At 47.1% G+C, this 19,305-nt stretch overlaps 10 protein-coding genes across 10 annotated transcripts; 8 read left to right on the top strand and 2 right to left on the bottom strand.

Annotated features, from left to right (window-relative positions):
* Positions 1–1,161: 1,161 nt before the first annotated feature.
* Positions 1,162–2,274, bottom strand: FVEG_13815 (aryl-alcohol dehydrogenase AAD14; the record flags this gene model as incomplete). Its single annotated transcript, XM_018903165.1, has 1 exon — positions 1,162–2,274. One exon carries the CDS (start codon positions 2,272–2,274, stop codon positions 1,162–1,164), a length of 1,113 nt encoding a protein of 370 aa, XP_018762067.1.
* A 2,033-nt stretch (positions 2,275–4,307) lies between these two features.
* Positions 4,308–4,808, top strand: FVEG_17610 (hypothetical protein; the record flags this gene model as incomplete). Its single annotated transcript, XM_018906850.1, has 2 exons — positions 4,308–4,328; positions 4,518–4,808. The coding sequence occupies 2 exons, from the start codon at positions 4,308–4,310 to the stop codon at positions 4,806–4,808; spliced, it is 312 nt and encodes a 103-aa protein (XP_018762066.1).
* A 328-nt stretch (positions 4,809–5,136) lies between these two features.
* On the top strand, positions 5,137–5,606 carry FVEG_17609 (hypothetical protein; the record flags this gene model as incomplete). Its single annotated transcript, XM_018906849.1, has 2 exons — positions 5,137–5,310; positions 5,346–5,606. 2 exons carry the CDS (start codon positions 5,137–5,139, stop codon positions 5,604–5,606), a joined length of 435 nt encoding a protein of 144 aa, XP_018762065.1.
* Positions 5,607–5,650: 44 nt separating this feature from the next.
* On the top strand, positions 5,651–6,355 carry FVEG_13814 (hypothetical protein; the record flags this gene model as incomplete). The annotated part of the gene is made up of 3 exons (XM_018903164.1): positions 5,651–5,774; positions 6,036–6,121; positions 6,245–6,355. 3 exons carry the CDS (start codon positions 5,651–5,653, stop codon positions 6,353–6,355), a joined length of 321 nt encoding a protein of 106 aa, XP_018762064.1.
* Positions 6,356–7,074: 719 nt separating this feature from the next.
* Positions 7,075–8,050, top strand: FVEG_13813 (hypothetical protein; the record flags this gene model as incomplete). Its single annotated transcript, XM_018903163.1, has 2 exons — positions 7,075–7,530; positions 7,575–8,050. 2 exons carry the CDS (start codon positions 7,075–7,077, stop codon positions 7,929–7,931), a joined length of 813 nt encoding a protein of 270 aa, XP_018762063.1. The 3' UTR covers positions 7,932–8,050.
* A 1,160-nt stretch (positions 8,051–9,210) lies between these two features.
* On the top strand, positions 9,211–10,339 carry FVEG_13812 (hypothetical protein). The gene is made up of 2 exons (XM_018903162.1): positions 9,211–9,904; positions 9,970–10,339. Exons 1-2 carry the CDS (start codon positions 9,329–9,331, stop codon positions 10,264–10,266), a joined length of 873 nt encoding a protein of 290 aa, XP_018762062.1. The 5' UTR covers positions 9,211–9,328; the 3' UTR covers positions 10,267–10,339.
* Positions 10,340–10,365: 26 nt separating this feature from the next.
* Positions 10,366–11,616, bottom strand: FVEG_13811 (hypothetical protein). The gene is made up of 2 exons (XM_018903161.1): positions 11,311–11,616; positions 10,366–11,261 (listed from the first exon to the last, which is right to left on the bottom strand). The coding sequence occupies exons 1-2, from the start codon at positions 11,602–11,604 to the stop codon at positions 10,371–10,373; spliced, it is 1,185 nt and encodes a 394-aa protein (XP_018762061.1). The 5' UTR covers positions 11,605–11,616; the 3' UTR covers positions 10,366–10,370.
* A 768-nt stretch (positions 11,617–12,384) lies between these two features.
* FVEG_13810 (hypothetical protein) lies at positions 12,385–13,908 on the top strand. Its single transcript, XM_018903160.1, has 2 exons — positions 12,385–13,132; positions 13,181–13,908. The coding sequence occupies exons 1-2, from the start codon at positions 12,416–12,418 to the stop codon at positions 13,781–13,783; spliced, it is 1,320 nt and encodes a 439-aa protein (XP_018762060.1). The 5' UTR covers positions 12,385–12,415; the 3' UTR covers positions 13,784–13,908.
* A 1,251-nt stretch (positions 13,909–15,159) lies between these two features.
* Positions 15,160–16,857, top strand: FVEG_17608 (hypothetical protein; the record flags this gene model as incomplete). Its single annotated transcript, XM_018906848.1, has 9 exons — positions 15,160–15,219; positions 15,277–15,409; positions 15,463–15,644; positions 15,705–15,744; positions 15,801–15,868; positions 15,917–16,020; positions 16,071–16,349; positions 16,412–16,479; positions 16,532–16,857. The coding sequence occupies 9 exons, from the start codon at positions 15,160–15,162 to the stop codon at positions 16,855–16,857; spliced, it is 1,260 nt and encodes a 419-aa protein (XP_018762059.1).
* A 484-nt stretch (positions 16,858–17,341) lies between these two features.
* On the top strand, positions 17,342–19,284 carry FVEG_13809 (hypothetical protein; the record flags this gene model as incomplete). The annotated part of the gene is made up of 5 exons (XM_018903159.1): positions 17,342–17,518; positions 17,587–17,694; positions 17,749–18,616; positions 18,672–18,767; positions 18,821–19,284. 5 exons carry the CDS (start codon positions 17,342–17,344, stop codon positions 19,282–19,284), a joined length of 1,713 nt encoding a protein of 570 aa, XP_018762058.1.
* Positions 19,285–19,305: the final 21 nt, after the last annotated feature.

Below are 19,305 nucleotides of genomic sequence, written 5' to 3'. Positions count from 1 at the left end.
TAATACTGATTATATACTATGACTTTCTTAAAATACATCTTTGTTGCAGCCGGTGTCAATCTTGGTGAGAAAGAGCATTGTCTACGCTAAACGTCCTTCAATACCAAAACGAGCTTGCCAAAGGAATCATAGGCAAGTCTGGCTATTGTTCAATTTCTTTCGCATAATAGCGAATTAATGCTCAAAAGTCAGCATAACTATAGTCCTGTGGCTTTTGCTTTTCCGTCACGAGACCACCATAAAAATAATCAGGCTTAATACTGTGAAATATTTATCCACTGAGATTGCATTGTTTTGCAGGCTTGACCATTTTAGATTAAGCTTATTTCTACCCCGCTTTCTTAAAATCTCAATGAAAATGTCAGTGTGACGATATTGTTGTCCTATCCTCAAGTTTTCATACAGGCAGATCAGACAATATATCTATGCGTTATGTTGTACTTGAGAAAAGCCAAATTCCTTGAAGATGTAGTTTGGCTAAGGTCTATGTAGCTCTTGTATTTGTTATAATACAAAGTGTTTAGGTCAGCGAGAAGCTCAAGCACACACAGTTCCAACACGATGGTACGGTTCTCATGTATAACAGCAACTCCATCGATGATATTCGGATCGCTCATACATTTTGTGGATATGTATAATGCCACGGGAGCCGGAACTGACAAGAAAGCGGCGACGTATATGCGGAAGCAGATTTATCGTACGGGTTATGTCACAGGTAATATATATATGAAAGCAGCTTTGGACGGTTATACTTTGATGACTATTAGCTTTGCACAGCCTCGCCCACATGATGGCTCTTTGGCCTGAGAGCGGACTGTCCAGACAGGCAGCTTGAGCTCCAATGGCACTTTTGAGATATGTTTCACACCACCACCACTTGGTACTAACTAACATGTTGCAGCACTACGCCAGCATGCCTCCATTTGAGAAGCAATCTAGGGAGTGGCGTCATTCCTTTCTTCAAGCTATGAGTATGAACTATACCGCACCAAGGGTTCGGATGGGGCGTGGGTCACAGCAGAGGCTTCAGTTAGGAAATACAGTTCTAATAGTTCTCGTGTTAAGTAAGCCATAAGGGCTGTGCCACCTTAGCTACAAGCTCGTGGCAAAGGCTAGAGCTTGCATATGGCATAGCCGATAACAAGGAGGCTTATTTACCTACTACCACGTGATCTTGGCACCAGTTAGAACCTCCATCATGTGCTTTTGTCTGCCCGTCTCCTTAGGATCATCTCCAATGAAATTCAAAGGGAAGCCGGTGTCAAAATCGTTGATACTCTCAATAAAACTGATCTGCTCACTCGTCAAGTGAATACTCAATGCCTTAATGTTATCGTGTAAATGCTCGACCTTGCGACCACCAACGATGGGAAACACGTTCCTTGTTTTCTGTCTGACATATGCCAACGCAATCTGCTGGATGCTCTCGGTGTTGTGCTCAGCAGCTACCTTTTCCAAGGCTGCACTGACCTTGCGAGCCTCTTCTGTTTGATTGTTTCCACGACCCTTATCGCCCGTCCGCTTACGTTCCTCAAGCTGCTTGGCGGTCTGCAGTTGGCCGCCACCGAGGACATCAAAGGGACAAATGGCCATGCCAAAGTGACGGGCCATGGGGATGATATCTCGTTCTAGATCGCGCACCATGAGATTCCAGCGGCCCTGATAAACAGAGAAGGGGGTTTTGCCGTGCATCTTTGCGTAGATATTGGCAGCAGAGACAATCCAAGCTGGTGTATCTGAGATACCTAGGTAGAGCACCTTTCCCTGTTCCACGAGGATATGGAGAGAGTCCATCAGTTCCTCAATGGAGGTGGTCCAGTCCCACCAATGCACATAGAGAAGATCGATATAATCTGTCTGAAGCTTGCGAAGCGAGTCGGCAACAGACAGTCTCAGAGATTTCTTATGGTTTCCACCATAGTTGACAGTTTTTCCCTGTCCGAGATCATGTGTACGGTAGCAATTGGTGAATTTTGTAGCAAGAAACAAAAGGTTCCTGTTACCACGCGCAGCGACCCATTTGCCGATGTATGTCTCTGACTCTTCGTTTTGATAATTGTTGGCGGTATCAATGAAGTTTCCACCTGCGTCCACATATGCGTCCAACAGTTTGAATGAGTCATCTTCATTCATAGAGCCCAGCTCTGATCCCCAGGCTTGTCCAATGGACATAGCGCCAAACGCAATGGGAGAAACACGTACTCCGGCCGTGCTGGACAGGATGCGGTAACGACCGAGTTCGGTCTTGGGCTCTGGGGGCAGTGTCATATCCATGGAAAAGGTTGGGAAGATGCGTCAAGTGACAGGTGCTTAGGAAAGCTGTTGATGGGGATGATTGATGGAATGGTTGATGAATTGAGAGTGTCTTAGATCATGTAAAAGGCATGACCTCTCCCTCTACTTATAGCTTTCTACTGGGTACAGATAACTGCGATACCTTGTGTCTCACCAACTCTACGCTATAAGCTACCGGAGTTAAATGGAACTTACATCCGAATGGAGAAAGGTGGCTTTGTTCAAGTATACCATGGCAGTCAGCGGTGTAGAATGCCTCCTCTCGCGCATATTGGGCTAACGATCTACGGATATGCATATAGAAGATCATGGAAACTGCTGGAATGGAATATCAAATCATGTTGATCATGTAACAATGCTTGGGGAGCCTGTAGTTGTGGCGAACCATTGGAGCTAATAGCTCGGTCTTTGTTAAACGAATAGCTGTAGCGAATCATTGGAGTTAAATCCTCGGTCTTTGCTAGGCGGATTCCTTGCATATGCATGCAGTCCAAATTAGGTTTAAATCCCTGATGAACGCAAAAGAGAGTGTTGAGATATCAGCTTGAGCTTAAGCCAGATTAAGGCGCAAAGGTGAGTCAATAGCTCATGTCAAACATGGCCTGATTGGTCCCATGATACCTAGTCGCTTGGCATATATATAATTGTAGTTATGTTGTTCTTTATGGCCATTTAACCATTACGGTATGACTCATAGTTCCAGCACAGGGATAACTTCATCCGGATAAATTCGTTAATGTCCGAGCTAAGCCTAAAGCTGGGGTTCAACATATGATCTGACAGCCAGTAAATAGCCACTCACGCGAAATAAAGGCCGTCTGTCAGAAGAGTCTGACTCTTGCAGGCCTAAAGCAAGCTGATGCCATTGGTCTCAGGGTATGGAGAAGGCGGAAGTAAGTGTTGATGAAAAGGCGTATCTATGTAGGTAGTATCGTCGCGAATGGCCTGGCCCAGGGAACTCGCTCTGAACTCGTCCTCGGTAAGACAAACAGCTCCTGCCTGGCGCCAGTGATGATCTGCTTCGGCATCAAACCAATCGGACTCCAGTTCGATCATCCGTGACGTATGCGTGAAGACAATATCTGCGTGGGTCACAGGGTCCAGGGTCCTCTTTTTCCAAAGGGGGATCTACCATAGTGAGGGACATGTCCGCATTTATGCTGTTTTGGAGATGGGAGAGGCGATGGTCACGCGTGCGGTACACATTTGTAGATAGCCGTCAGTATGGATCTAAAGAGCGGCCAAGATCATATTTTAGGTATCTTGAAGTAATTGATGGGTCGCTGAGACCCTTGCTGTCGACTTTGGCCAAACCTGCCAACATGAAGAACAGCATTGCCACGTCTGTATTGATGCGGACGTAGTGGCTAATGCCAAAACGGTCTTGAAAATATCAAGTTCCCAAAGGTTGCAGACAACAACCAGAGAGCTGCATTAGACTCGGTGAACCTGTATGGTACCGGAAGACACGGCGTGTCCGTGGTATCAGGCTCGTTATAATTGTCTTATGAGCGATAGATACAACCTCAGTGGGTATCTGCAATTGATCATCTTGAAGAAAATGACACTTAGTGACAGCAATGATCTTGACCTTGCCTAGCATTATCTGATACACAAAATACTACCATGAAATTGACCATGGATTTTAAAGGTATAGAATTATTCCCCATGTTGAGCTAATGAATTTTCTTTCGACTGGTTGACTATGGTATAAACATAGAGGGGTACAGCGTAGGTCAAAGTACATTGCCTTGAGGTCGCAAGTTGAGAGGTTGTCAGAAAAGTATGATATAAACTTATCATCAACCACGGCAGGGTGACGTGTGAATACATGACTATTGTCGCTTGAATGATCCTCTATAATAATTCTCAACCCTTTCAACTAGGTCCACTTTAGAATTTACATACACCACAATTCTCAAATAGCCCTCTCATTATTTGAGACGGCTGTAAAGGAAAGATACAGCACGATTGATCAGCGGCACCTGCTGCACCAGCCAGATCTACGTAGAATGAGTGATATAAAGCGTCCGGTAAGAATCGACAACATCAGTGGCGCAACTTACGATGGACCTGGGGCACTTTGACAAACTGTGCGAGAAGAACCTATGGATATCGTAATTGGAGATTACCATACCGAGGTCAATATCGGACAGTTTGTGAATTTTTCCATGTCAAGCAAGGATGACTTTGACAGATAAGCAGCCTGGCTAGTGCTAGAGAAGTATAATGGTCTAGCCAAAGGCTATAATGGCAACTTTCTGCGGCAACTGGATCGTGAGATCGCCCACATCATCAACGATAAAGGCATCGGGGGCCTCCATGATGGCGGTGCACTGAACCCCATGGGACTCGCACAAGAATTCCAAGTACTTCTCGAGTTGTATGGAATCACGAGCCTGAAAGTCGCCTTTGTCCAAGGCGATAATGTTAAGGATGTTCTGGATCCTCTGAAGAAACCTGGCTATACAACGCACCTGGACGTCAAGGGACGCGACTTATCTCACATCTAGAAGCCAGTTCTCAACGCTAACCTTTATGTGAGTATGTCTGGAATTGTGGCTGCCCTTCATACCGGTGCTGACATTTTTATTTCGGGGCGTTATTGAGATGTAAGTCTAGTGATGAACAAGTATACGGAGACAAATATATTGTTCTATGTCCTTCGGCCTCTGCCTGCTAAGCACTTCACATGCTGACTTGAACGACTTAGGCGCTGCAACATGGTGGCACGGCTGGGAAGACGAACATGACAAACTGGTCGGGGCCTTGATCACTGGTCGTAAGCGGCAAACCCAAAGCCCGCCGGTAATATTGCCTGCCTGAGTAACCATCAAACAGATGGACAAGACGGACAAGGGTGATTTGCTCGTAGACTGTATTGAATGTGGATTCTACATGACCGGTGGCAACTTTTCAGGGTTCAACTCAATCCCTAAAACTGGAACCAAGGATTTTCTGTCGCCGAGGTCTCGTCTGACCGTTTATTCGTGGTTACCCTACAAGAAGGGCCGCGTAAACTAGTCACTAAAGACACCATCACAGCCCAGGTTGTCTACGAGATCCAGAGAGCATGCTACCTTGACCCGGATGTAGTCGCTGATATCCGCAACGTTCAGGTCTTGGATAAGCGTAAGAATAGGGTCGCAGTATCGGGGCTGACTTGCCAGGCACCTCCACCTATTACAAAGCTAGCTATCTATACCACTGGCGGCTTTCAGATTGAGTACTACCTTTCCGCTGACTTTCGCAACTGTTTTGAAGAAGTCGTTGCTGATCGGGCAGACTACACTACCCTTCGTGTGGATTAGTATGGAACGCCAGGACATGGCGGCCCCTCAAAAGCGCTCACAACATGCACTTTTCGGCTTTTCGTCCAGGCATACGCCAAAGAGACATTAGCTACACTACCTGTTGCGGGTGGAGGCTATGGCTTTGGTGGGTACGTCGGGTAGTATGCCTGCATGGACTTTCGCATCGTAAGTACGAATTCCCTGGCCTGGAGGCGCATCATAATTGTGAGACTGTTGGCGAAGCTTGAACTAACTGAATGCATTCTTACTGTGCTAAAAAGATCGCCTCTCGTCCATAAGTTGTCTGGGAGCCGCTCCTCGTGCCTTGCGCTGATACGAAGCTGCGGGTAACCGTGGGCGAGGACAGCCAGGTTGTCTCACCGCCACAGAAGACAAAGCCGTTCTCTGACCAGATCACCCACCATGCACATCTAGAACTCTCTATAGCCCTCTATGGTAACACCACACATGCGCCGCCTGTTACGAGAGTTCACGCTCGATCTGGCGACAAGGAATCCAACGCCAACGCCAACGTAGGTTTCTGGGTGATACAGAATGATGAGCATGACTGGCTCCAAAGTTTCTTGTCAATTCAGAGGATGAAGCAACGAACTGGGTATTATTATAGTGGGAAGTAAAAAATTGAGCGTTTTGAGATTCCGAATATTCGCCGTGTGCATTTCCATGTCATGGGCGTGCTGGACGATGCATCAGCTGCTCGCCTCGCCTGGACGAACTGGCCGAGAGCTTTGGGAATTTCTACGTAGGTCATCTTTCAGGCTAGCAATTTTTGTATCTAGACCAACTACCGATGATGGCGGAATAAATAGGTGCTTGGGAAGTCGATATGCTGACTCGCTTCTTGGAATGAGGACGGATTGGGGCGTTTTCGATTTAGTACAAGTAGGTAAGGGCTAAGTAGATATCATTAAATATGCTCCTTCATAGTATCAATTGACCGGGGTGCTGATGTAGGCTGCTCCCACTTTCCTCTCTTCCCTTTTAAGCTCTGTAGTGCTTTGCTTGCTTTCAGTACAGCAACACAATCCGAGTGGCGCTTGCCACATAAATCCAGACCTTGGCATAGGAACGGCACAACCCGTTAGCAGGTACATCAGCACATAGTTATCTAGTCTTATAACAACATGATCTGAGTGGCGCCTGCCACATAAATCCAGCTCTTGGCGTTGGAATGGCATAATCTGTTGGCAAATACATCAGCTCATAATTATCTCAGGGTCTAGACCTTGAGGTTCTAACTCCTAGCCGATGAGTTACATATTAAGTAAAGCCGCAATTATCAATTTAAACCCTGACACAGGTTACTGGAATGTATATTACTTTCCTTATCTTTGATGTGAAATATTTTGGTTATAAATATCTTATAGTCTTATATCCTCTACGGTAACATTTCAACAAACACAAACCTCCTCTTTAACAAACATTATCACTACTACTTTCAACAATGAAGACTACCTATCTCGCAATGATTTTCTCCCTTGAGGTTGCCACGCTCAATGCCCTCTCCCTCCCATCTTTCCTTACTAAAAGGTGGGACCCTTGGACGCCCGATACCGGGGACAATTGGCAACCCGTCCTCGATGGCCCATTCAAGTTTCCTAAAGGCGGGGTCAATAGCTTGAATCCTGATATTACCGTTTACGGTCTAGATCTATGGAGTAACAACAAGTTTACGATCAAGAGACTCCAGCGAGCTGGCAAGCATGTCATCTGTTCTTTCAGTGGTGGCACTGTAAAACCCAGTGATCCCGATCGGAAAAGTTTCTTCAAGAGGGATATTGGCACTCGAATGGATTGGTCGAACGGTGAGAGATGGATCAATGTGAACAGTCAAAGGGTTCGAAAAACAATCGCCAAGCGTGTCAAGCTGGCGTCCGACAAGGGCTGCAATGCCATCAGTCCCCGTAATACGAATGCCTATGTTGGTTGATCCTGGACTTATGAGAATTATCTAATATTTTCTAGGATGAGGACACTGGTTTCAGCCTATCCGAAGACGACGAAATTAATTACATCGGGTTTCTGGCCGACGAAGCAGCCAAATACCAGATGTCAATTGGTGTTGACATCGGGGCCATCGCGGTCGATCTACAAGATATTGCGTCTTTCTTTATCGGCGGGACTTGCGACGATAGCAGTGGCGGTAGCGATAACAGCGATGGCAATGATAACAGCGATGGCAATGATAACAGCGATGGAAGTGATGGCAATAGTTGGGACTCGGAAGATCCTAATAGTTGCGACTTCTGGCAGGGGCTCATGGATTCCGGAATCCCTGTATTCAGCACTGACGGCGGAGATTTCAAGAAATCCAAGATTTAGTGGTTACGGCACTAAAAGGGCGGCAGAGATATGGGATTCAGAGTTTCTAATTTGACAAGGAGGTTATATGGCTATTGGCGTTCCTTATTAAACCCAGATTGAATCATATAGGACTTTGGTTTTATTTTTTTTAGCTAATTTATTTCTTAAATCATTTTCTTTAATATTCATCTTTTATTGCGGGTTAACGAATTAATAGTTATCATTCTATTGGCCCTCTAGTTATAGTGACTCGTAAGGTAGGGATCGCCACAGGTAGAGGTTAGTGCATAGGGACACTCGCTGGTGATTTATTACGAGCAAAGTTTCACCTAGCCGTCGATGGTTGTTGAGGCCGATTCCTCTCTAATCTTTATGAACGTTTTAATGCTATCCGTTCTTATCAGGTCTGGGAAAAAGACATCATGGTCTGAAGATTCCGGCTCTTGATGACCCGAGCACAGTAAGTCAGCACACTAAACCCAGCAACTTTGTACTCAATGTTCCTGGGATTTGGTTGATCGACAAGGGCCATATTAATTAGTGAGAAAGCATTTAATGCCTAAGTAGTTCAACGTGAAGTCTTTTCTCTTGGCCAGCATCGCTCTATTGCAGTAAATTCCGGATTCACCAGAACTCCTTGATCACAAGTCCCACGACGCGAAGCCATTACTGGCGTTACAAGTGGCACTTATCTAGGAATATACTTAAAGCAGTATAATCAAGACTTTTTATGAGGCATTTCTTGTGTTGGACCTCTCGTTAGAGACCTGCGATTCCGAAATCCTCGATCCTACGGCAAGTCTTAGAAGGAAAGCGTGATGCGCACAAGTACTCTGCCGATTGTGCGGGTTACGGAGTGAATTAATTGTATTAAGAGTTTTAACAAGCTTTACTGACAGTCTTAACCATCACAGCTTGGTTTCAATAGGAGTGAAGTACATGTAATAAGAAAAGCGATAATATGCAGACTAAGATTAAACAAGATTGTTTATATCTTAAGTTCATAAGACCCCCAGGACACTCCGATAAGAAACCCCGTGTGGCCTTATGGATTCATGGCAGAGGCTACCAAGGCAGTGCCATAGGCCCCCGCTATAACCTCACCTTTCTTGTCAAACAAATTGTTCAGATTGGCCATATCATTATCCCAGCCAGCATGATGAGGACCTCTCTTATACTGGCATTATCGTGTGCCTGTGACTATAGCTCTTTTCTTCCCATTTAGCTTATTTCTTACCTGGCATTAAGTTCAAGGTCAAATAATAACTTACCAAACTATATTAGGCAAGTCCTAAACCCACCGAGGCCGTATATGAGGTATTTAAGAAGTCGACAACCTGCGCTCGAGATAAAATCTCTCTTCTATGCGGTTTATCAGAAGCTCATAAATATAACATCTCTAATCTGTTGTAAAAATGCCAACATCTCGCGAGGCCGTCGCTAACCGCTATGGTAAAATCGCTGATTACGAGAACACTCGATTAGCAACCCATCCAATGGAGCGCGAGCTCACGTTGCGCGCTATTCGTCACGCTCTCAATACCTCCGAGACTGCTGATACTGAGCGCAAACGTATCGCAGACGTAGGAGGTGGACCGGGAAAGATAGCCTTTGCCCTTGCTGACCAGGGCCATCATGTCGATCTCATCGATTTGAGTCCCGACCTGATCCATCTTGCAGAACTAGAGCAGGATCAGCGCAGCGCAAGCGTTGAGAACCCAGCGCTTCTTGCGAGCATCAGTGTAGGCGACGCTTTGGAGACGATTCCATTGACTAACGACTCATATGACGCCGTTCTTCTGCTGGGGCCTCTGTATCACCTTTTGGAGGAGAGCGAGCGAAAGCAAGCGGTCGAGAACGCTCTCAGGCTCGCAAAGCCTCAGGGGGGACTCGTCTTTTGCGCGTTCGTTAGTAAGGAAGCTCACCTTAGGGACTTGGCAATGCGTGACCCTGCGAGGCTTGTCAAACAGAAGGACTTTTATGCTGCCTATGTACGTGATATCAATTATATCAGCTACATCTGACACCAGCACTAACACTCGCCCTTTCTGAACAGCTTGCGAACGGCCGTTATGAAAGATTGAACGAAAACCTTAAGGTAGAAGTACAATCCTTCCATACGGACAGTGGCAGCATACGCCAATTCTTCCGACATCACTTCCCTGATATAGCAGAGCTTATCGGTCTGCGCTCTACAGAGGGGATTCTTGGTGGTGGGCTTGATGCCAAGCTTATCGATGCTGATGGTGAAGTCATAGAGGCGTGGGCAGATTTGCTGTTTAAAGATTACTCTGAGAAAGAAGAATACTTGGGATGTGCAGATCATTTACTTGCTGTCCTGCGCAGGAAATAGAGAAATGATACACGTAGACATTGTAACACAATATTTGACCAATTGACACTCATTTGAGAAGGTTATACCATAGAAATACCTCTGTATCAAATGATCAAGGTGAATTATTTGCCAATCCCGTTGTATACCAATAGGTTTGGAACCCCTTTGACATCTGTGATCTTATCCTTGATCGCCAGCTCCTTAAGTCGCGACCAAATCTGAGCCGGCGTGCGCGAACCTTCCAGTGCCAAAAGATAGGCAACAATACCTGCAACATGCGGAGAAGCCTCTGACGTGCCGCTTGCAATGTACGTTGCCGAAGCAGACGTGGGCCAAGCCGATGTGATTTCTTCGCCTGGAGCAAAGATGTCACAGGCCGACCCCCAGTTAGACCATGCCCATCGCTGATAGTTTTTGTTGCTGGCTGCGACGGTGATAACGTTGGGTTGGTTGCCGGGGCTGCTTTTTGAAGCATCGTCATTGGCATTCCCCGCGGCTGCGACGACGGGAATTCCAGCGTCAATCGCCTTTTGTACCGCCTCGTTGAAGATGACTGAGTTACCTCCTGACAGGCTCATGTTGATCACAGCCTTGCCAGCGCGGTTTTTGGACACCACGTCGTTGACCGCCCAGCTAAGACCAGCCAGAATACCGCTAGACGAACCGCTATCATCGCCCAAAACCTGTACATCCACAACAGTCGCCTTCTTGGCAACTCCGTATGTGGCACCGTTGACGATAGCAGCGACAAGCGTGCCGTGCTGCTTCTTGCTGGAAATGCCTGAGGTATCTGCTCCGAAAACAGCGCGGCCTTGAAATTCTTCATGCTCGAGGAAGATGCCGCTGTCTAGAACATAGACAAATGTCCCTGCCCCAGCTGTCGAATCGTAGGTATACGATGCCTTCGAAGACGGGGGATTGGCATTGGAAATTGCGGATAGACTCCAGGGAGGAGATTGCTGTGTGACTGGTGATGCGATAGTAAAGGTCTGATCAGGTTCAACATGCAAGACCTATTCCGAGTCAATTCCGCGCATCCATCTGAGATGTTTATCTGCTTACACTAGAATTGGCTTTGATGATCTCGATGGTATCCTCATCAAACGAACCGGAGTATCCTCTAAAGCCAGGAAAACTAAACGTCTTGTCAATTCCACTAGACTCGACGCCGTGGTGGGTGAGGGCCTGTCCGTGCACATCCGACACCCATCGAGCGTGCAGATCAAGGTCTATGTTGGTAGTTGGCTTGAGTGCGATGATAAATTTGCTGGCCGCGAGGGCCTTGCTATCCTTGTCTTTAGGAAGAGCAAGGGCAATGGTAGCAAGACCCAGTGATACGACTGTCTGATACAACATGTTGATAATTTCAGGAGGATCGCGCGGCACTGTACATCTAATAGCAGCAGTTTCTTCCTTTTTGTATCCGGGTTCAATCATTGATCGGCGTCTTTTCTACAGCCAAGAATACAGGCTGTCATTTCTAACTGCCATCATAGTCTATACGTCCGCTCTAACCCTGGTAGTCATCACCGTTGCAATCACTGCCAAGGACGGAGTTCAGCTTTTTACCTTCCGTTTCAACACTAGCATCCCTGTAGCTGCGGCATTTAAGACGAAGTCCCTTGGCATAGCCCAGTCAATTTGTGCTTCGAATACGACATTGTATCATTCCGAAACGCGCTTCTCGTTAAACCATGGTTTTTATTATACGAGATGAATTTTGTAAAAGCATAAAAGACGCAATTAGTTTCAATGTCGATAGTGTTTGCTAGAGGTAATCTATGATAAAAGAAGATAACCTCCGATGCTGACATTATATCCCTGAGTCAACTTTATAGATAGTATTTATATTATTCATTAATTCATTCGCTCCAGGTTCCTGTTTTAAAGCCCGATAGGATATGCTGGGGCAAGCTCTCTATAATCATTATACTGTCTGGCTTTACCTGAATTAACTATCAAGCGCTACTTACCCTAGATCTCTAGCTGGAAAATGCGAGTTCAATATGGAGAGTACCAAGAGCCAAGAAGCTTGGGTCCACTGAGGGTAGTGCCGGAACTAAGATCTGCCGGGTCAAATCGCCAGATAAGATAAGATAAGATTAGGCAAGACATGACATTTTTCCACCCCGCTCACGCTCAGGCTCGTCGGTGGTCAGGTTTCAACATGGCCAGCCCAAGGGCATCACACGGCCCTTCAACATCTGAGAAAACACCTATCCCTGAGCCTTACAATCGGAGCTCTCGGGCAGTCTGCAAACAACTGCGTCAGATTCACAAGACATGTGGCCAGTGGCCTTGGGAGTTTCTCCCTGGCCGGATACCCGAGACACTAGATAAACACATACTGGCACCGCTTGTCACGGCTGTTGAATTTGCGTGTGATGATGAGCATCATGTTACACTCTCAGAGCTGACTGACTGGCTGATGGGTCAGAAGGGAGATTGGGTTTTGTCATCAACGCAGTCCTCTAATGCCCTGGAATGGGTAACATATACCCATGATAAGAGAGCTAACAGGAGGAGATCTACTCATAATGGGATTGATGGCAGCAGACCGTCTTCTCGAACGAGGAAGAGGCAACACTCGAATGACGAAGTTATACTTCCGCGACCTCCACGCTCAGACACGCAGTCGCACCAGAAGAAGCGCGGGGCTGAAATCAGATCGCCGACTGATGATATCGTGGCTGAGCCTGAGACCCAACCTGAGGCCGTCCCTGAACCTGAGCTTGAGCCTGAGCCCAAAGCTGAGCCTGAGCCCGAGCTGGACCATGACATGGAGATGGATGTGGATGATAGGAATCCTAACGGCGATGCTGGGGAGGAAACAAACACAGAGACGAACAGGAACCTAAGCGGAAAAAACAAAAAAACACTTGAAGTGAGTTATCTAATTCCGGTTCTCCAAGAACAACTGACCATTGTCCAGGAAGCCATCGCAGCCTCAGCTCGTCGCATCGAAGAAGCACGGAATAATCTCAAAGAATACGAGGATCATCTACACATCGAAAGAGAAGACTTGAAAGTGATTGACGCGTTGCGATCAGAAGCATCAGAGTCTCACGAAGTTGCCATACAAGAATGGAGAGACGCCGTCCTGCAAGCAGACACAAAACAGAACGAACTCCAACAGTTCCAAAACCTCGCCCAATCCTTCTCACGCGATACGCAAGCTGCCTTGGAGCAACACAGCCAAAGCCTACGACAACTAAGCGACCAAGCGATTGAAGTAGAAAAGTATGCTGAAGACGAACTCCGAGCAAGGCGTCGTGAATTTTGTATCCTTGAGGATAAGAAAGATACAAAGGAGGGCATCATCAAGAAGATATCGGCAAGGATCAGGCGATATCAAGATGATATTGATGCGGAGGAGGTGAAACATCAGAGGTTGCTTGCGGAGCATTACCTGGAGCTTTTGAGCAATGACATTATACAGGGGATTTCTATTGCTGATATATCTTATGCGAAGATTCTGGAAATTAAGTTGGAGCGGGATCAGAGAATTTGGTATGAACGGAGACAGATGGATTAATATGGTAGCGATTTCTTTTTACATTATATTATTACTATATAGACGCGAGTTCTTTTGTCCTTTTCATTGTTACGGTATCGAGGTATATAGACTGTCAAATTTAATCCAAGGCATTATCTAGCTAAAGGAAGTCGACTGTGCGGGAACTGTCGATTCTCTCTCTAACTTTTCCGCCCTCCTGGACAAGCATACTTGACGAGACGCTTGGGATGCGTTCAATCTTATGTGCAGGATGCAGTGTTTTTGATGCCATTTATCCCCCCCTTCCTGCGCGAATACAGATAGCGCTTGTATTATAAGTCAGCCGCTCAAGTGATGTAAATGTTTATTACTAAGACGCTTCCGTATCTCTATGATAACTTACTTGAGCTTCACCAAATGCTAGTGATTGAACTCAATGGGAAATGAGTTGTTGGTCGGCGGGCTCTAAGCCGAGTTCACCTCCGTCACTATCCGCGAAGTCTTGTTAGCCGATATGCTAGCTTAGTAGCAAGGATCTGTCGCATCAGTGCTTCAGAGGCCCCGTCCGGGTAAGTCGGTAGTTACAGAGAGACTGGCTTCCGGAGAGCAGCTTAAGGCTGATCACATTTCATGCGAGGGAGAAGATCACAGTGACTAGCGATAAACGTGTGATAGGGTGCCATTGCTTCGGAAGCGGATAGACCAGCAAACCGGGCTGCGGTTAGACGTAACCCTGTAAGAAAACGCATACTGCATGAACTGACGGCCTCGGTCGCGTGCTCGATGCCAGGATTCTTCACAAACTTTCATTTGGTAGTCATAAGTGTGAAATCTTTTGTTTCTCTCTCACCCCTATTAGCGGCAACACGGCATTGTCGAAGCTTTATACAATCAATGGTCCAACAGAAAGCGTAGATTACAGGTATCGCAAGTATTATGTAATGATAACAATAGGTAATGGTTTGTGTGGCAAAAGTGACAATAAACGGCCAGCAAAGTCTGAAAATGTCAAACATGATCTTCGCGACTATTGGAGTCTAATTTCTCAAATGGGAAGGTTGTTTATTTCCGTCAGCGAGAGGCTGCTCCAGAACTCCATAACTCGTGTCGATCCCCCTAGATTGTGGGGTTAGTGGCGTCAGCCCGAGATGTCGCTGTTGTTGGCGTATTGGCAACGAGAAATTTGTGATGGCTGCTCACGGAGAAAAGGAGCCGGCTCCGCTGACTCGGTTTATTACAAGAAGAGAAGTTAAAAAGACTGCAGGTTCTCAAATATCTGAAGCACGTGAAAACAGGATGAATACGTTGTCTTGAAGAATCTTTCCCCAGACTTTGACCTTGTCTGCTGCATGCCATCGCGGTACGGCGTCTGAACCATGCATCCGTTGCTTTTGCTGGCGACATGGACTTGGTTCATGAGCCAGGTTCTTTGCAGCGATCTTTCCAACTTCCTGACTGAGCTTCCCAGCTGCGCGGTACGCAAATCAACCTGGCCCCAACTCTTGGTCGTCGAAGCTGACAGGTTATTCCAGGAGAGTTGTGTTCTAGACTTTGTGTCAGCATCTTCATGCGGCACGAACGCAACATGTCTCTGCACCGATTCAAAGCTCAAAAGCGAGGTGCTACCATGCGTTGAGAGTCATTGTCTGCCCAGAGAAGCTCTCGGTAGGTAGTGAATATTGATGTGTCATTTTTACGTACTAATTTGAGTTTTGTAGCCGCGATAAATTTGACCTCGGTGGCATGTGATTTCCCCATTCGCGACAAACACGACCAGTTCAACATCCTCACTATCACGTTGATTGTGATTACTGGAACTACAGTTGGTCTTCGATTCATTGAGAAGATACGATATGGGCCTGGACTCCAGGTTGATGATTACGTGATCACGGGTGCTTTTGTAAGTCATCTTTGGGCATGCTGTCTTACCATTGCACGGACTTATTTGTTTTATTATTAGTTGGTCAATCTAGGCAACTCAATTGTCTGTTTGCATGGCCGTATGTATCCTCCTGTCATCCAGATCTCATGACCAAAATACTCACAATGCTGGCAGTCTCCGGCAATGGCCTAGGACGAGATGCGTGGAGATTCAGTCCGGATACAATCACATCGTATCTATGCGTTCGTATCCCATTGTCGCATTTCAGGCGTGGCTAATAACGATCCAAGTTTCTCTACGCAGGCCAAACACTTTACGCGACGGACGTTTTCGCCACCAAAATCTGCGTTCTTCTCTTCTACCTCCGCATATTCCCAGGAGTCATAATTCGAAGGTATCGTGTACCCAACAGCCTCAAGCACGAAACTCGCTAACCTTCCGGAGGCTGATATGGGGAACTGTTGGCATAGCAGTACTATGCATGGTTATCTTTGATCTGCTGGCACTGTTTCAATGCCAGCCAATCAGCTTCTATTGGAAGGGCTGGGACCAACTTCATAAGGGCCATTGCATAGGGATCAACGGACTAGCATGGGCAATTGCTGCAGTTGGAATCATTTTAGATTTCTGGATGCTTGGAATCCCGATTTCTCAACTGATTCATCTCCAGATGAAATGGAAGAGAAAGCTTGCAGTTGCCTCGATGTTCGGCGTGGGCACTTTGTAAGAATCAACCATTCAATCTCTACTGGATTAGTGCGTCTGGTCACTAACTCTTCTTCCAGTGTGACAGTCGTCAGCATCCTCAGATTACGTTATCTCGTAGCATTTGGCAATTCTTCCAACCCTACATGTAAACAGTCAATCATTCCCCCCACTCTAGCGAGTTCTAATCCAAGACGCAGGGGATAGCTACGATACATGCTACTGGTCCGTTATAGAACTCAATGTCGGTATTTGGTGCGCTTGCATGCCAAACCTTCGAGTCCTGATGCTCAAGACATTTCCAAGATTACAAAGCTCAGCCGACGCTACACCCAGAAGCCACCAATACAACTCATCTACAGCAGGGCGGCCTATAAGAGTACCAAGCAATACTCCAGCTCCAGGTGACAATACCATGTATAGAGTGAGGTCGGATCAGGGGCGCAAGGTCGACGGCTCATCCAGCACAGCGGAATTAGTTGAGATGACGAGGTTCACCAATGAAACCAGAAGTAGTCTAGCATAGAGGTTAGCTTAGTTGTGGAAGCAGTTATGTCCTCATGAGTCCGACATGGGCCGGATTGTCCGAGTAACCTAGGATATCCCAGGTTCAGCGGAAAACCCGAGATGCAGTCTTCGTTGTACTAATCGGACTTAGCAAAGTAGCGATAAGATCGATGTCTCCCTGTATCAGCGCTAATGCTCACCCCCGCGTTATTCGTCTGGGGTAATGCCCGTGCCGTCTATCCGTAGTCCTGCCCTACCCCGCAAAACCAGAAGATCTTCTCTGGTGCTTCAGCCACGTCTTGGAAACCCTGGAGTTGGGTTCAAGGTCTCGTGTGTCCAGCTCGGACATCCCGGTCGGATAGACAGAATAAAGCTATAGAGGGAACATGCTGCTGCAAGTTGTATATAGACTGATCAACCACCTTGGAGCCACCATTAGATGCGGGCTATTTACCCCTGTCTTTTTTTCATCATTTACGACGATCAATATCATCCCATACATAATGGAGGACGGAGATAAAGCCTCCATTTCTCATAATGAGATGCCTGTGACTCCCGAGCCAAATTTGTCTCCGCTAGTTGAGGAAGAGCCAGCCGGTGCGTACCAGGTGCGATGGAAGACCCTCATGGCTGTCTTCGCTCTGTCCATGGCGAACTGTTGTGCTGCTATAGCTAATACGGTATGTCTCACTGCTTGAGCATTGCCATTCCTTGCGGCAACTGAACTTACTTTATGTCTCGCACATAGACGAACACCATCATTCATTTCCAAGTCATGGATTTGGGAGGCGCCGGCAAGCAAGCCTGGATATCGAATGCTAATCTCTTGGTGACTCTGGCCTTTGGCCCGGTCTTGGTTAGTTCTTTGACGTCATGCTAGCTCTCAAGGTCCAAAGCTGACTATGATAAGGGCTCTTTGAGTGATCGATTCGGGAAGAAATGGTTCATTGTCGTCTCGAGCGTTATCGGCATTATCGGTTCCGTGATCTCTGGCTCAGCCAAATCCATCACAACCATCATTATTGGCAACATCTTGACTGGTCTTGCTAACGCAGGGTGTATCATGGGTGTACCTGCGGGCCAAGAAGTGACTCCTAACAAACTCCGTCCATGGACAATGGGCTTCTCTCAGACTCTGGCGAGCTGTGCTGTTATCGCTGGTACCCTTGGAGCAGGTGCTTTTGTCAAGTACCAGACCTGGCGATGGTCTTACTACCTCAACGCCTTCGTCTACGGCACAACCACTGTACTTGTAGCCTGCTTCTACCACCCTCCGCCCACTACTTTACGTCGACAGCAGTCCCGCCTAGACGACCTCTTCGCCCAAGTCGATTACTTCGGAATCATGCTCTTTGTGGGCTCCATTGCATCTATAATGATCGGGTTGACCTGGGGAGGGAACACATACCCGTGGAGTTCCAGCCAGGTCCTGGCAACCCTGATAATTGGCTGCGTTGGTCTTGTTGCTTTCGGACTCTACGAAAGACTTTTCACGCGCCAGGGTATCTTCCATCATGATATGTTTGTCTCTCGAAACTTCCCTATTTTGCTGTTCGTCTGCGTTGTTGATGGCATGCTTCTGCTGGGAGTCAATGTTCTCTTTTCGCAACAGATTGCTTCCATGTTCACCACAGATGCCGTCAAGATCGCCACTATCCTCACTCCGTACCTTGCAACTTCAGCATTTGGCTGCTTGCCCGCGGGCATATTAATGGCGCGAACCAAGTCATACAGGACTATCTTGGTAGCTTCACTAATTTGGTGCAGTCTGTTCGTCGGTGGGTCACAACTCTCGATGTTCACCGAAAAAATAACTAACCTTCTTGTGTTCAGGTCTTATGGCGTTACTCAACCCCAGTAGACTATCCTGGGCCTACGTTTTCTCTGCACTGTTTGGATGCGGAACTGCCGTCACCACAGTCATTCCAGGTAGGAGTTTCCTTGTGGTTGTCTCAAGATCTTGCTGATACTGACATCGCCAGTCGTTGCACTGTCCCTTTCAGTCCCCTCCTACTTGCTCGGTACCGCAGGAACCCTTAGTGTATCCGGTCGTGCCCTCGGCGGCGCCATCGGTATCACGATCTTCACATCTATCTATCACAACAAGATGGGCACTGCACTGCCAAAAGCTGTCGGTTCAGTGCTTGCGGCCGCGGGGCACTCCAGCCTTCTTCCAGACGTGCTTACCGCCATCAACAGTGGAAACCCAACTGCCCTGTCACATGTGTCTGGCCTTCCAGCATCGCTGATCCCAAAAGTCCTCGCCGCAAATGATCATGCCAATACGTATTCGTGGAGGTTTGTATGGATTGCTATCTCGGTCGTCGTGGCAGCGAATGCAATAGCTGCGTGCTTCCTCAAGTCGGTTGCTGGTCAGATGAACAGCCATGTGGAGTCTGCTCTGGAGGATTCGGATGTTCGTCGGAAGCAGATGCGCGATATTTGAGTCCATCGTTCTGGTGCCGAT

Source organism: Fusarium verticillioides, chromosome 10 (assembly GCF_000149555.1).
Source record: "Fusarium verticillioides 7600 chromosome 10, whole genome shotgun sequence".
NCBI classification, from domain to species: domain Eukaryota; kingdom Fungi; phylum Ascomycota; class Sordariomycetes; order Hypocreales; family Nectriaceae; genus Fusarium; species Fusarium verticillioides.
This window is presented reverse-complemented; position numbering and strand designations above follow the sequence as displayed.